The sequence below is a fragment of the Myiozetetes cayanensis genome, unplaced genomic scaffold, assembly GCF_022539395.1.
Source record: "Myiozetetes cayanensis isolate MyiCay16 unplaced genomic scaffold, myiCay2020 scf986, whole genome shotgun sequence".
NCBI lineage: Eukaryota > Metazoa > Chordata > Aves > Passeriformes > Tyrannidae > Myiozetetes > Myiozetetes cayanensis.
The window spans coordinates 1-13,067 of NW_026088281.1; the positions used below are offsets into that span (position 1 = coordinate 1).

General features: G+C 52.1%; 1 protein-coding gene across 1 annotated transcript; it reads right to left on the reverse strand.

Moving 5' to 3' along the window:
- Window positions 1-4,052: 4,052 nt before the first annotated feature.
- Window positions 4,053-11,621, reverse strand: LOC126653220 (olfactory receptor 14J1-like; the record flags this gene model as incomplete). The annotated part of the gene is given in 2 exon segments (XM_050340743.1): window positions 4,053-4,083; window positions 10,684-11,621. Coding segments are annotated over 2 exon segments (969 nt in total), but the record flags the coding sequence as incomplete, so codon positions are not given.
- Between the last annotated feature and the right edge of the window lie 1,446 nt (window positions 11,622-13,067).

Genomic DNA, 13,067 nt, shown 5'->3' on the forward strand with positions numbered 1-13,067 from the left:
CTGTTGGATCACCGGAGGAGCAGAGCCTGCAGGGGCTCCCTGACAAGGGCGATTTTCACCCCACACACCAAGAAGGGGAATAGAAAGGTGAAGTTTCTGTCTCATCCAACACTAATTTTAACCCTAACTCTTACCCTAACCCTAACCCCTAATTGAAACCCTATCCCTTACTCTAACCATAAAGTTACCTAAACCCTAACCCTAATCCTAAATCCTAATCATAAACCCTAACCCTAAACCCTAACCCTAACCCTATCCTTTATTCTAACCTAAACGTTACCTAAAACCAAACCCTAACCTAACCCTAACCTTAATGAAAGAGACCTTGGTGACATCATTGAGGATGAGTGTCATCACAGGGGAGTGGTGAAAACAAAGAGACAGTTGTGATGTCACAGGGACATCGGTGACATCACATGGGACATCATTGACATCACAAGTACATGGTTGACATCAAAGAGATATCAGTGACATCATTGTGAATATTGGTGACATCACAGGGGACAGTGGTGACATCACAGGGACATGGCTGACATCACTGAGAACCAATGACATCTCAGGTGACTGGTGAAAAAAAGGGGACAGCCGTGATGTCACTGGGAAATCATTCACATCATGGGGACATGGTGACACTGCTAGAGGCAGAGGTGACATCACAGGAACAGCAGTGACATCACTGGGGACCAGTGACATCACAGAGTACTGGTGACAACAAAGGGACAGCTGTGATGTCACAGGAACACTGGGATAACATTGCAGAGACACCAGTGACATCATCAGGTTCAATGGTGACATCACAGGGGACATTGGTGACATCACAGGAAAAGCAGTGATGTCATTGTGGACCAGTGACATCACAGGGGACTGTTGAAAAGAGAGGGACAGCTGTGATGTCTCAGAGGACATTGTTGACATAACAACACGGGTGACATCACAGAGACACCAGTGACATCATCTAGGACACTGGTGACATCACAGGGGACAGTGGTGCCATCACAGGGATGTCGATGACATCACTGGGGACCAGAGACATCACAGGGGAGTGTTGAAAACAAAGGGACAACCCTGATGTCACGGAGACATCGGTGACTTTACAGGGACAGGGTTGACATTACAGAGACACCAGTGACTTGATCGGGGACATTACTGATGTCACAGGGGACAATGGTGACATCATGAGGAAAGTGGTAACATCATTGGGGACCAGTTATGTCACAAGTGACTGGTGACAAGAAAGGGATGGCTGTGATGTCACAGGGACATTGGTTACATCACAGAGACAGCAGTGACATCATTAAAGACCAGTGACACCACAGGTGACTGGTGACAATGAAAGGATAGTTGTGATGTCACAGATATAATAGTGATGTCACAGGGGTCTGGTGACATCAGAGGGACATCGGTGACATCACAGGGACAAAGTACCACCACTGGGGACAGTGGTGACACCACAGGGACAGCAGTGACATCATTGGGGAGTAGTGACATCACAGGGGGATGGTGACAATGAAAGGATAGATGTGATGTCACAGGGAAATCAGTGACATCAAATAGGACATTGGTGACTTCACAAGGACAGGGGTGAAATTATGGAGACAACAGTGACATCATCAAGGATATTGGTGACATCACAGGGGACAATGGTGACATCACAGGGACAGAGGTTTCATCATTGGGGAACAGTGACATCAAAGGGGACTGATAAGAACAAAGGGAAAGCAGTGATGTCACAGGCATATCAGTGACATCACGGGGACCTGGTGTCACCGCTGGAGACAGTAGTTACATCACAGAGACACCAATGACATCAATGGGAAAATCTGTGACATCACAGGGGATAGTGGTGACTTCACAAAAACATCAGTGACATCATTGGGGATCAGTGACCTCACAGGGGTCTGGTGACATCACGGGGACATCGGTGACATCATGGGGTCATGGTGCAGCCACTGGAGACAGTTGTGACATTAGAGGGAGAGCAGTGACATCACAGGGACATTGGTGACATCACAGAGAGACGGGTGACATCACCAGTGACATCTGTGACATCACAGGGGACAGTGGTGACATCACAGGGATAGCAGTGACATCTTTGGGGACCAGTGATGTCACAGGGGAATTGTGACAACAAAGGGACAGCCGTGATAAAACGTGGACATCAGTGACACCACTGGGGACATTGGTGACTTCACAAAGACAAGGGTGACATCAAAATTACACCAATGACATCATTGGTGACACTGGTAACATCACAGTGACATTGGTGACATCCTTGAGGACCAATGGCATTACAGGGGACTGGTGACAAGAAAGGGGCAACCGTGATGTCACAGGGACATTTCTGACATGACAGAGTTCTGGTGAAAACACAGAGATGTTGGTGACATCACAGGAACATGGCTTATGATTTTTCTGACTGTAATGGGGTGAGTTCAAAAGGATGCAGAGATTAAAAACCAAGACACCACTGAGAGCTCAACATGAAACCCAATATTTATTACAGAAAGAGGCCAAGTTGACAAGAACCCGAGAGACAGGAGTGAACTGAGCCCTCAGTGAAACCCCCACTCACTCAGGTGTGTTTTACGAGGTTGTCTTACCAACCCCAGGATAACCAGAATTCCCCCCAGCAGAGGCTGCATCCTCGGAGGGTCAGCAGGCTCACAAAGATAGCGGCGTCCCCACAAAAGGCAACGTTGTCCTTCCTGTGAATCTTGAGAGCCCTGAGCACGAGCCACCTGCATTTTTATCCAAAGAGCTGGGGACGTCTCCCTGGGTCGGTGTGGCAGCACCGCCCAGCCAGAGGCCCTCGGTCCCTGCCCCGTTCTGTGAGTGCCCCCCTTCAGCCCTGCGGGAGAACGTGGGGATTCCCCTCGCACTTGCGCTGTTTCACTCAAGGGCTCTGATCTATTTGGGTCTGGGGGCTTTACTTCATCCTCTCCTCTTCAGTTTCTCCTTCAAATGTCCTCTACAGACAATTAGCCGACCACAGAGCACCAATTAAACCAGTTTACACAAGAAACTGTCTCTCCAAGGACGAAGCTCCTGTTTATCAGTGAACTTGGCAGGCAAAGAACAAAACTTTTGCAGGTGGCTGGGCCAAACAAAGACCAAAAAATATCAACAATCCCTGATACACCTGCCCTGATTTCTGTGTTGAAGATGCTTCTTCAACCCTTCTCTGGAGCTGCAGGGGCAGTGCCTGTGTGCAGAGCTGGAGGGAAGAGACTCCCAGCACAGCAGCACAGCCAGGGACAAGGGCACTTGTTCTTTCCACATCTCAGCTTTGGGAAAGGATGGGGAAGGTTGGGAAAGCTTTTAACAGGGTGGTTTTGCCTGAGGTGTTAAACATGGGAGCGGGTCTATCTTCACAATTCCCAAGAGAAGAGATGGCAGAAAGCTGCCCTGCAGGTTGTATTTGAAGAAAGAGGAAAAGAGACTGAGGGGAAGGGGTTTCTTTCCTGGAGGGCAGGGCTGTCGTTCGCTTGCAGGAGCCCCGCGCTGGAATTGTCAGTCCAACTGCCAAATTTGAATCTGGACAAAGATTCCTGCCAGACAAAAGGTGGCAGGACAGAAAGCTTTTGCTGCCCATGGAGTGCCCAGGGTGGCCCCCCAATTGCACCTGAAACCCGAAGGTTACAGGTTTTCTTTCCTGGGGGAAAGGCCGTGACTTCCCAAAGAGTCCCATGGCAGATGGATGGGGCTGCACTGTGGGGGTGTGGGGCGTTGGTTCTTTGGTTTCCAGGGGCTATTCCAGAATGGAGAGGATGGACCAGGACATCCTAAAGGGGCACATGGGTGGGGCTGCATTCTGACCTTGTGGGGTGTTGGTTCTTTGGTTGCCAAGGGCTATTCCGGAATGGAGAGCGTAGGCTGTGACATCACAAAAGGGCCACAAGCACATGGGTTGGTGTAGTGGGTTGACCCTGGCTGGATTTCAAACACCCACTAAAAGCTGCTACCTCCCCCTCCCTCTGCAGCTCCACAGAGGAGAGGAAAAAAACAGCTGAGGATTCCTGAGTAGAGATAAGGGTGGGGAGAAAGTCGCTTACTAACAGGCAAAACAGACTCAAAGTAGGGATACTCCTAAAATTTATTACTGACAGGATAAAAGTCAAAGAGTGGGAAATAAAACAGTCTGAAAAACACCTTCCCCTCACCCCTCCTTCCTTCTCAGCTCTCCCTCCCCCCACCAGCAGTGCAGGGGGACAGCAATGGGGATTACAGTCAGTTGTTGTTTCTGTCACTGCTCAGGGAGAGGAGTTGGATCCTTCCCTGCTCCCGTGGGGTCCCTCCCACGGGAGACAGTCCTGGATGGACCTCTCCAGTGAGTCCATCCCTCGGGCAGCAGCTCTTCCCACCCTGCTGTCCCGTGGGTCCCTCCTCCATGGGGCCAGTCCTTCAGGGATGAGCTGACCCAGCATGGGTCCCCCACAGGGGCCACGAGTCCTGCTGGGAAAAACCTGCTCCAGCCTGGGCTTCCCTCTGCACAGGCTGCAGGTCCCTGCCAGGACCTGCTCCATCCTGGGCCTGCCCCGGGATCACAGCCTCCTTCCTGCATCCCCCTGCTCCAGCGTGGGAGCCTCCAGGGACCGCAGGGGGGTCTCTGCACCCCAATGCTCCCCCAGGGGCTGCAGGGCCTGGAGCACCTCCTACCCCTTGTTCTGCACCGCCCTTGAGGTCTGCATTGCTGTTCCCACGTTCCCACTCCACTCTTCCCTGCCTACAATTCCTTCTGGCCCTAAATCTGTTATCCCAGAGCTGTTCTTGTTACTCCCGATGGGCTCGGCCTTGGCCAGTGGCAGCAAGTCCGTCCTGGAGCAGCTGGCATTGGCTCCATGGGGCAGGGGAAGCTTCTGGCAGCTTCCAACAGAGGCCACCCCTGGAGCCCCCCCGCTACCAAAACCCAGCCACAGAAACCCACTGTCTTGTGCAGCTCTTTCTCCAAGCCAAGCAGGTGGGAGTTGGTGCCAAGGAGCTGAAACCTGCAGGCCCAGCCTTTAGTGGAGGAAGCTCAGATTGGCCCAAGGCTGCTTTGAGTCCCAGGGCTTGGATGAGGGAATGGTGGGCTGGGGATAGGCATAAAGTCTGATGGATTCTCAGACACAAAGTGTCTTGATATTCGTATCTATTCAGACTGAATTAGGAGGTGCTTGGGATCAATATCGACTGGGGATTGCTGATATGAATGTATAAACAGGAAAAAAGTGAACAGGACATCAAAAAGGAAATATTTTCTCATTGCTTCTGTATTATAATTTATTCAATTTGAATACACTTCTGAGATCTGTCTAATTAACCACAAAAGAATTGAAGATACAGAAGAAAATTATTCCCAGGGGCTTTTCTGGTTAAGATGCCATCACTGAGAAGAGAGTGTGGAGGAATGAGCAGACAAGGACACCATCCCTGGGGCTGGGGAAGCAGGAACTCAGAGTCACTGGTTCCAGGTGACAAATGGACTGTGGGATGTTTCTGTGAGAGCCCATAATGGGTGTGCTGGTTTCAGGGGGAGTCCAGTTAAATTTCTTTCCTGTGGCTAGTGCAGTTCTTTGTTTTGTATTTGTGCTGGACACAGGGTTGATAATCACAGAGTCACAGAAGGTGCTGAGTTGGAAGGGACCCCCAAGGATCAGCCAGTCCAACCCTTAGCCCTGTACAGAACCATCCCCAAGGCTCACACCATGAGCCTGAGAGGATCATCCAAAAACTTATTGAGCTCTGTCAGCCTTGGTGCTGTGCCCACTGACCTGGGGAGCCTGTTCAGTGCCCAACCACCCTCTGGGGCAAGAACCTTTTCCCAAGATCCAGCCTAACCTTGCCCTGACACAACTCCAGGCCATTCCCTCAGTCCTGTCCCTGGTCCCCCTAGAGCAGAACTCAGGGCCTGTCCCTCCTCTGCCCCTTCCCAGGAAGTTGTGACTGCAGTGAGGTCTCCTCTCAGTCTCCTCTTCTCCAGCTGAACACACCAAGTGCCCTCAGTGTCCTCACACGACTTTCCCTCCAGGCCCTTCCCCATCCTCATGGCCTCCTTTGGACACTCTCCAATGGCTCAATCTCTCCCTTCCATTGAGTTCCCACAAACTGCCCCAATCTTGCAGCTGAGGCCACCCTAGGGAAAAGCAAAGCAGGACAATCCCCTCCCTGATGCCCCCAGCACAGGCTTGGCCCTCCTGGCTGCCAGGGCACTGCTGACTCAGGGACAACTGGCACCTACCAGCACCCCCAGGGCCCTTTCCCGGCACTGCTTCCCAACCTCTCATCCCTAGTGTGTCTGTCCAGCCGGGGTTGCCCCATCCCAGGGCAGGATCCGGCCCTTCCCCCTGGGGAAGTTCTCAGGGCTCCTCCAGAGCCAGGAGGTCACTTTGCTGTCCTGGGGGCTCCATGGGGACCTCCCAGGGCTCGTCCTGCGCAATCTCCTGGAATCAAAGGCTCTGTGGGGACACTGCAGGGCCATGTGGAGTCCAGGGGCCATTGGGACACTGGGGAAACATGGAATAAAGGGGCCATTTGGACACTGCAGGGCCTCGTGGAACCTTGTCTGTTGGGAAACACAAAGGGATGTGTGAAAGTGTTTGACTGAGAACCAGGAGAATTCTGGAGAGGGACCTTTACACACCCAGATATTGGTGTGTCCACACATCTCTGCCTGGGTGTGGGTGTTGTTATCTTAAGAGACCATGGAGAAAAAGACTCCAGGCCAGTTTAGGTAGGAGATAAGATAAAGAGACCTGGGTTTTTAGGCCTAGAGGAATACATACCATGTGTGCCCCCCCAGACAGGGGTTCTATGATTTTATAATAAGGTTCATCCAATCCCAGGTTTATGCAGCCCTGGTTCTGTCCCATTCTGCCCCCTGACACACCCCTTCAGGAACTGGGTTTGGTGTCTTTGGGACCCCTTCTTCCTCATCTTCATCTTCTTCGCAGCACACAAAATCCTGTGAGTTCCTAAAAAGTTCTGCCTTGGAGGTCACTGTGTCTGTGTGATATCTTCTGGTCCAGGTCAGAAGTATAGAGGATAGAGGGATTGATATGGAATGGGGTAGTAAGGTTGGGTGTGTGTAAATACTCTGTTAAGGGTAAGGGGTATAATACAGCTACATTAAAATATATTCACTACACAACTAGTTCTAAAATATAGAAAAGTTAAAAAAACCAAAAAGGTCTGAGATAGTGTGAATTGACTCTGGTGTGAGTGTTGTTACTGTGAATCTATAATTCTGTCACTGTTTAATTGTAACAAATTATATTGAATCCCTTGATAACTGTTAAGATGGTCAGTGATTAAGTGCTACTAATCTCTTCTGCCCCTTATCTTTGGATCCAAACCCATTGCACCCTGACCCTCTTGCATCCCAAGACTCTGTGGAAATCATTGCCTTTCATAAAAAAATAGCTATTATGTGCAAGCTGCTCTTTGAAATTTTTCTCTTTAGCTAAACAACAAAACAATTCCAATTAGTTGAGGCTCTGGGCAGGCCCCTGCAATGCTGAGCAAAGCCTGCCTTGGTTTTGGGGAGCACAAAGGCCAAGGCTGAGCCCCAGGCCCTGGCCCAGCAGATCCTGTCCCTGCCAGGGGGCTCAGGGCTGTTTGGGGGGCAGTGGGATGGGAGGGGGAGCAACAACAAAGGCCCAAAACTGTGCAAGCCCTGCCAGACTGCTCAGGGAGGGGCAAGGCAGAACCCAAGGGCAGAAGCTGCCAGGAAAGTTGCTTGTGGTGGCCTGAGGGGCAGAGGCAGCTGCCAGAGCCAAGGGCACAAAAGCCTGGGTGCCTTTGGGCCTTGCAGCCCTGCCAGAGCCCTTGGCCATCTCTGCTGCAGGCTGTGCTCCCCTGGCCCAGTTACCCTCCAAAAACTTCCATCGGGGTGGGGTCAGCTTTGTGATGACACTCTGCAACCTCATAAAATCAATCACAAATGGGGCCATTGTGACATTCCGGTGCCTAAGGGAGCCAAAGGAACTGAGGGACAGTGGGCAACCTTATGAAATAATGGGGTCATTGTGACACTGCTAAAACCCATGAAATCAGGAGGCCACTGTTACACTGGAGAACCTCATGGAATCAAGGGGTCATTGTGACACTGCAGGGCCTCATGGAAACCAAGGAACACAGGGACACAGTGATGTCTTGTGGAATGAAGGAGCCATTACACACTTGGGGCCTTGAGAAAAGAGAGGAACCCTGAAACATTTTGGAACGTGATGGATCCAAGCAGGCATCTTGAAACTGCAGGCCCTCGGAGAAACTGCAGGAACCCTGGGACATAATGGAAGCTGCTGGATCTAAGGGGCCTTTGGGACACTGGGGATCCTCTGGGAATCAAGGGGCCACTCTGACACTGAGGAACCCTTTGGGCTCAAGTGGCCACTGTGACACTGCAGGGCCTCAGGGAAGCCAAGGAACCCTGGGACACTGTGGAATCTCCTGAAATCAATGGGCCACTCTGATGCTGCAGAACCTGCTGGAACCAAGGGCTCATTGGGACACTGCTGGGCCTCCTGGAAGCAAAGGAATGCAGGGACACTGTGGAATCTCCTGGAACCAAGGGGCCACAGTGCCTGCCCAGAACTCCATGGAATCAAGCAGAGCCGCTGCCTCCCCCCCGCTGCCGCACGGACCGGAGTCACCGGCTCTGCCCCGCTTGGACCCCTCTGGAGTCAGCGTGTTCTTGGGCAGCACAACTCAGCTCAGACCACAGTTTCCCAGGTTCTACTTTGCAGCCTCTTTCCCCTGGTTTTGTTTTCTGTTCTTTGTTCATTCAGGGGAAAAGGGGGAAGGGAGGCACGTGTTGATCCCTGTTTTGATCTGTTTACAAAAGGGAGTTGGGGCAAGGGGGGAGAGAGGAGGCAATTTCTCTCTCTGCTGTTGCTTTGAACTGTTCTGTTGGTATTGCTGGTTTTGCTGCTGTATTTCTTGTAAGTGAAGTGTTATTTTTTTCACTTATACCTCCTTGCATTTTGTCTCCTTATATTGGTGGGGAATAAAAGGGGAGTGAGTTCATTTTATTGGAGTTCCCTCCCCAGGATGTGTCTTTAAACCAGGACAGGTTGCTCAAGGGCTCCCTGAAATTTGGCATCATCCACAAAGGACTTGAAAACACCTTTAAGTCTCGTTGTACAAAGAGATAATAAAGATGTTCTCTAGTGGTGTTCAAGGGCTGGTAATTGAGGCATTTCATCAGGAAGTTGCTGCCAAGAGGACTTTGTACCATGGATTTTATTTGACACTCTTCAGCTCCCACCAGTCTGGTTCTAAGGAGACCACAGGAGACCATGTCAAGGGCCTTGATAAAGTCTGGGTGCACAACATCCCTTTCTCCCTCCCACAGAGGTTCAGCAATCCCTGCCTTGTCTTTCCCATGCCTGGGAATGGTTGCAAGAGGACTTGCCATGTTCCCTCCCCTGCTGAACCTGAGCAGTCTGGAACTCTGCCAAGCCCCCTTGCTGCCCTCTTTGCAGACTGGTTCCATGTCTGCCTTTGCCAAGGCCCCAGGAACCTCTGGGATGGCTCTGGCCTTTGTAAGGGTTTGGGAGAGGTCTCCCAGTGACACTGCCCAGCCTTCTCAACATCCCTGACACCAAAACTTTTCCAATAGCCCACACTTGCAGAGGAGTGCCCAGGACACAACACAGGTTGTTTGTCATGGTGCTTCTGGAGAATTAGAAGTGATTTCTTCCACAAGGCCAACCACTCCCACTGGATTTTAGTACAGCTGAAAGTTTCCTCAACCTTTTCCCCAATACCTCCCTGCCCTGAAGGTTTCTGGCCATCAGGCTGTAGCTGAGGGGCTTGGGCAGGGCCATGAGGAGGGGGTAGAACAAGGGCTGTGTCCAACTCTGCCAGGAGGGCTGTGCTGGGCAAGGAGGAGGAGGCTGCAGCAAACAGTGGCACTGCTGAGGGGAGAGGAGCAGGGGGAGAGACCTTGTGCCTGCCCACGCTGGGCAGGAGCTGCCCCAGGATGGCAGCTCTGAAGCACTCCCAGCATGTCCCTGGGAACAACAGGGCAAGACTGGATTTCCAAAGCAGGCTGGGAATGCAAAGAGCAGGAGTGTCCTGGTGTCACTGCAGGAGAATTCCAGCCCTGCAGCAAGAGACCAGAAGAAGTGACCCAGTCCATGCAGTGCCCTCCGAAGATCCCACAGCATCCTGTAGATGCTGTCAGGGAGGCCAGCTCTGCTTCACAAGTTCCCAGTGCCTGTCCCTGCCTGTGCTCAAAGGGCTTCCACCCCCAGGACTGTGCTCAGAGCGCACTCAGGCCTTCCAACCAGAAAGGGGCTCACAGGGTCAGTGTGGAAGTGGAAGGAGCAGCTCTGCAAAGCCCAAGCTCTACTGCTCCCTGGTAGTGCTGCTGTGCTGAGATTCTTGTCTCCTTGCCCTTTGCAAATTCCCCCTGTCCTGCAGTGTGCTGTGCTTTAGGAACAGCTAAAAGAAGGGTCTTGGACAAAGAAGGCACTTCAGGGTCCTTTATTTTCTTTAAATATTCAGAGCACAATTCATCATTTAAACATCTCTGGGTCAAAAAAAGAGTGGACACAAAAATCAAAGTCAAGTGCCTAAGAATATTTAATTGCACAGAAAATTATTGCAAGAAGAACACAATGGCCTCCGCAAATAATCTGATCAGAAAAACTGGTAAATTAATGAATCCCATTCTGAATGCTACACACAGGAAACAGTCACTTTATTGCTCCTGCAAAGCATCCAGTCATCATTTTTCTCAGGGCATCCTTGAGTTCCTGGTTCCTCAGGCTGTAGATGAGGGGATTCAGGGCTGGAGGCACCACCGAGTACAGAACAGACAAGGTCACATCCAGAGATGGGGAGGAGATGGAGGGGGGCTTCAGGTTAGAAAATATGCCAGTGCTGATAAACAGGGAGACCACGGCCAGGTGAGGGAGGCACCTGGAAAAGGCTTTGTGCCATCCCTCCTCAGAGGGGATCCTCAGCACAACCCTGAAGATCTGCACATAGGAGAAAACAATTAAAATTAAACAACCAAGTCCTAAAAAGACACTAACCCTAAGAAGCCCAAGTTCCCTGAGGTAGCCTGAGTATGAGCAGGAGAGCTTGAGGATCTGAGGGATTTCACAGAAGAACTGGCCCAGGGCAATGCCTTAACACAGGGGCAGGGAAAATGTATTGGCTGTGTGCAGCAGAGAATAGAGAAACCCAGAGGCCCAGGCAGCTGCTGCCATGTGGGCACAAGCTCTGCTGCCCAGGAGGGTCCCGTAGTGCAGGGGTTTGCAGATGGCAACGTAGCGGTCGTAGCACATGAGGGTCAGGAGGAAATACTCTGTTGAGATGAAGAACAGAAAGAAAAAAGCCTGTGCAGCACATCCTGTGTAGGAGATGGTTGTGGTGTCCCAGAGGGAGTTGTGCATGGCTTTGGGCACAGTGGTGCAGATGCAGCCCAGGTCTGTGAGGGAGAGGTGCAGCAGGAAGAAGTCCCTGGGGGTGTGCAGGTGCTGGTCGCAGGCTACAGCACTGAGGATGAGGCCGTTGCCCAGGAGGGCAGCCAGGGAGATGCCCAGGAAGAGCCAGAAGTGCAGCAGCTGCAGCTCCCGCCTGTCTGAGAATGCCAGGAGCAGGAACTGGGTGAGGGAGCTGCTGTTGGGCATTTGCTGCCTCAGGGTTTGGTTTTCTGTTGAGGAGAAAAAGGAAGAATTGAATTAGACGAGACTCAGTCAGCAAAACATATTTCATGTCTCAGCAATTCAACATTCAAGGCCTCTTTTCAGGAAGATCTCTCTGCATCCCTCTCCCCTGAGCTCTGGGGTTTTGAGAGTAGGGTCCCTGGAATGAGATCCTGAGGAATCCTTCTCGCTGTGCAGTGAGAGCAAATGTGGAGCACAGGGTGACCCAAAATTCAATGTCTTTGGGATGTATCCAAGTGTTTCCACACCTGCTGTTCACAGTTTGCCCCAGCGACAACAGAGGGAGGGGATTTGGGTACTTTATTTTGTTCCACTTCCTCTTGCCAGGAGTGAGTTTGGATGGTTAAAGTCTGTGACATTTGTAATGTACTTGAAGTGAAATCTTGTGAGTCCTGAGAGGCAAAGAGATGGTCTCTTGGTGCAGAGACAAGAGCTGGCCATCTTTCCTGTTCACAGCTGCCCCTGACTGGCAGCTTGGAGCTGAAGGGGCATCACCCTTAGGAACTCCCTTAATAAAGAAACAAGGCACTTCTGGGAACAGAGGAATCCTGGTTCAAACAGCATATTGACAGAATCCTTCCCTTTCCTCAGGATGCCTGATTAGGATCTCATCTTTCTCCTCCCATACTGCCACACAGAGGGATCATTGCAGCTCCCTATTAGGGCTGCCCAGAGCATTTCCATGGAGTTAGCACTGAGGAGTTTTCTCCACGGGGATCCTGTGCAGCACAGAGATACTATGGCAGAGCTGTGCCCTTCTGGAGGGCACCTGCAGCCCTGCAGATCACCCAGGGAAACAGCTGAAGAGCCTGAAGTTGCCTGGCGGGCACTTGGGCACTTGGCTGCCACAGACACATCCCCACAGCAGCACCCAAAGGGTTTGTGTCTGCACAGGGATCTGCCCCCCCCCAAACTCCACACTGGCTCAGAAAAGCCAAGGGTGAGAAGAAGGAGAGCCCAGGCAGCAGGGGATGGCAGGAAAATGCCAGAGTGCTGCTGCCAAGGGAGGAGGGACAGGCAGAGGCAGATGGAAATGAGGACCTTGTCCTTGCCTGGGCTCTGGCTGCTGCAGGGCAATGCCCAGCCCAGCCCTCGTGGGCCTGAGGGCAGAGGCTCTGCTTTGGCTGGCAAAGGAGCCCAGGCAGGAGCTGCTCAGGAAAGGGCTCTGTGCCAAAGACACAGGCAGGGAGGGGCCACATCCCCCTGGCCAGCACTTGTGGCAGCAGCTGCCTCTCCCTCCCTGCCTGGGTGTGTGTGAGGAGCTGTTCCTGCCAGCAGCCCCTCCCTGTGCCCAGCTCAGCTCCCTGCCAGTGCTGCCAGAGCCCATCCCCAGCCCAGGGCCCAGGGGCAGCTCTGCCTGGGCAGGGGCTGCAGAGCAGATCCCAGAGCCCCTGCGCTGGCTGGGAAGGG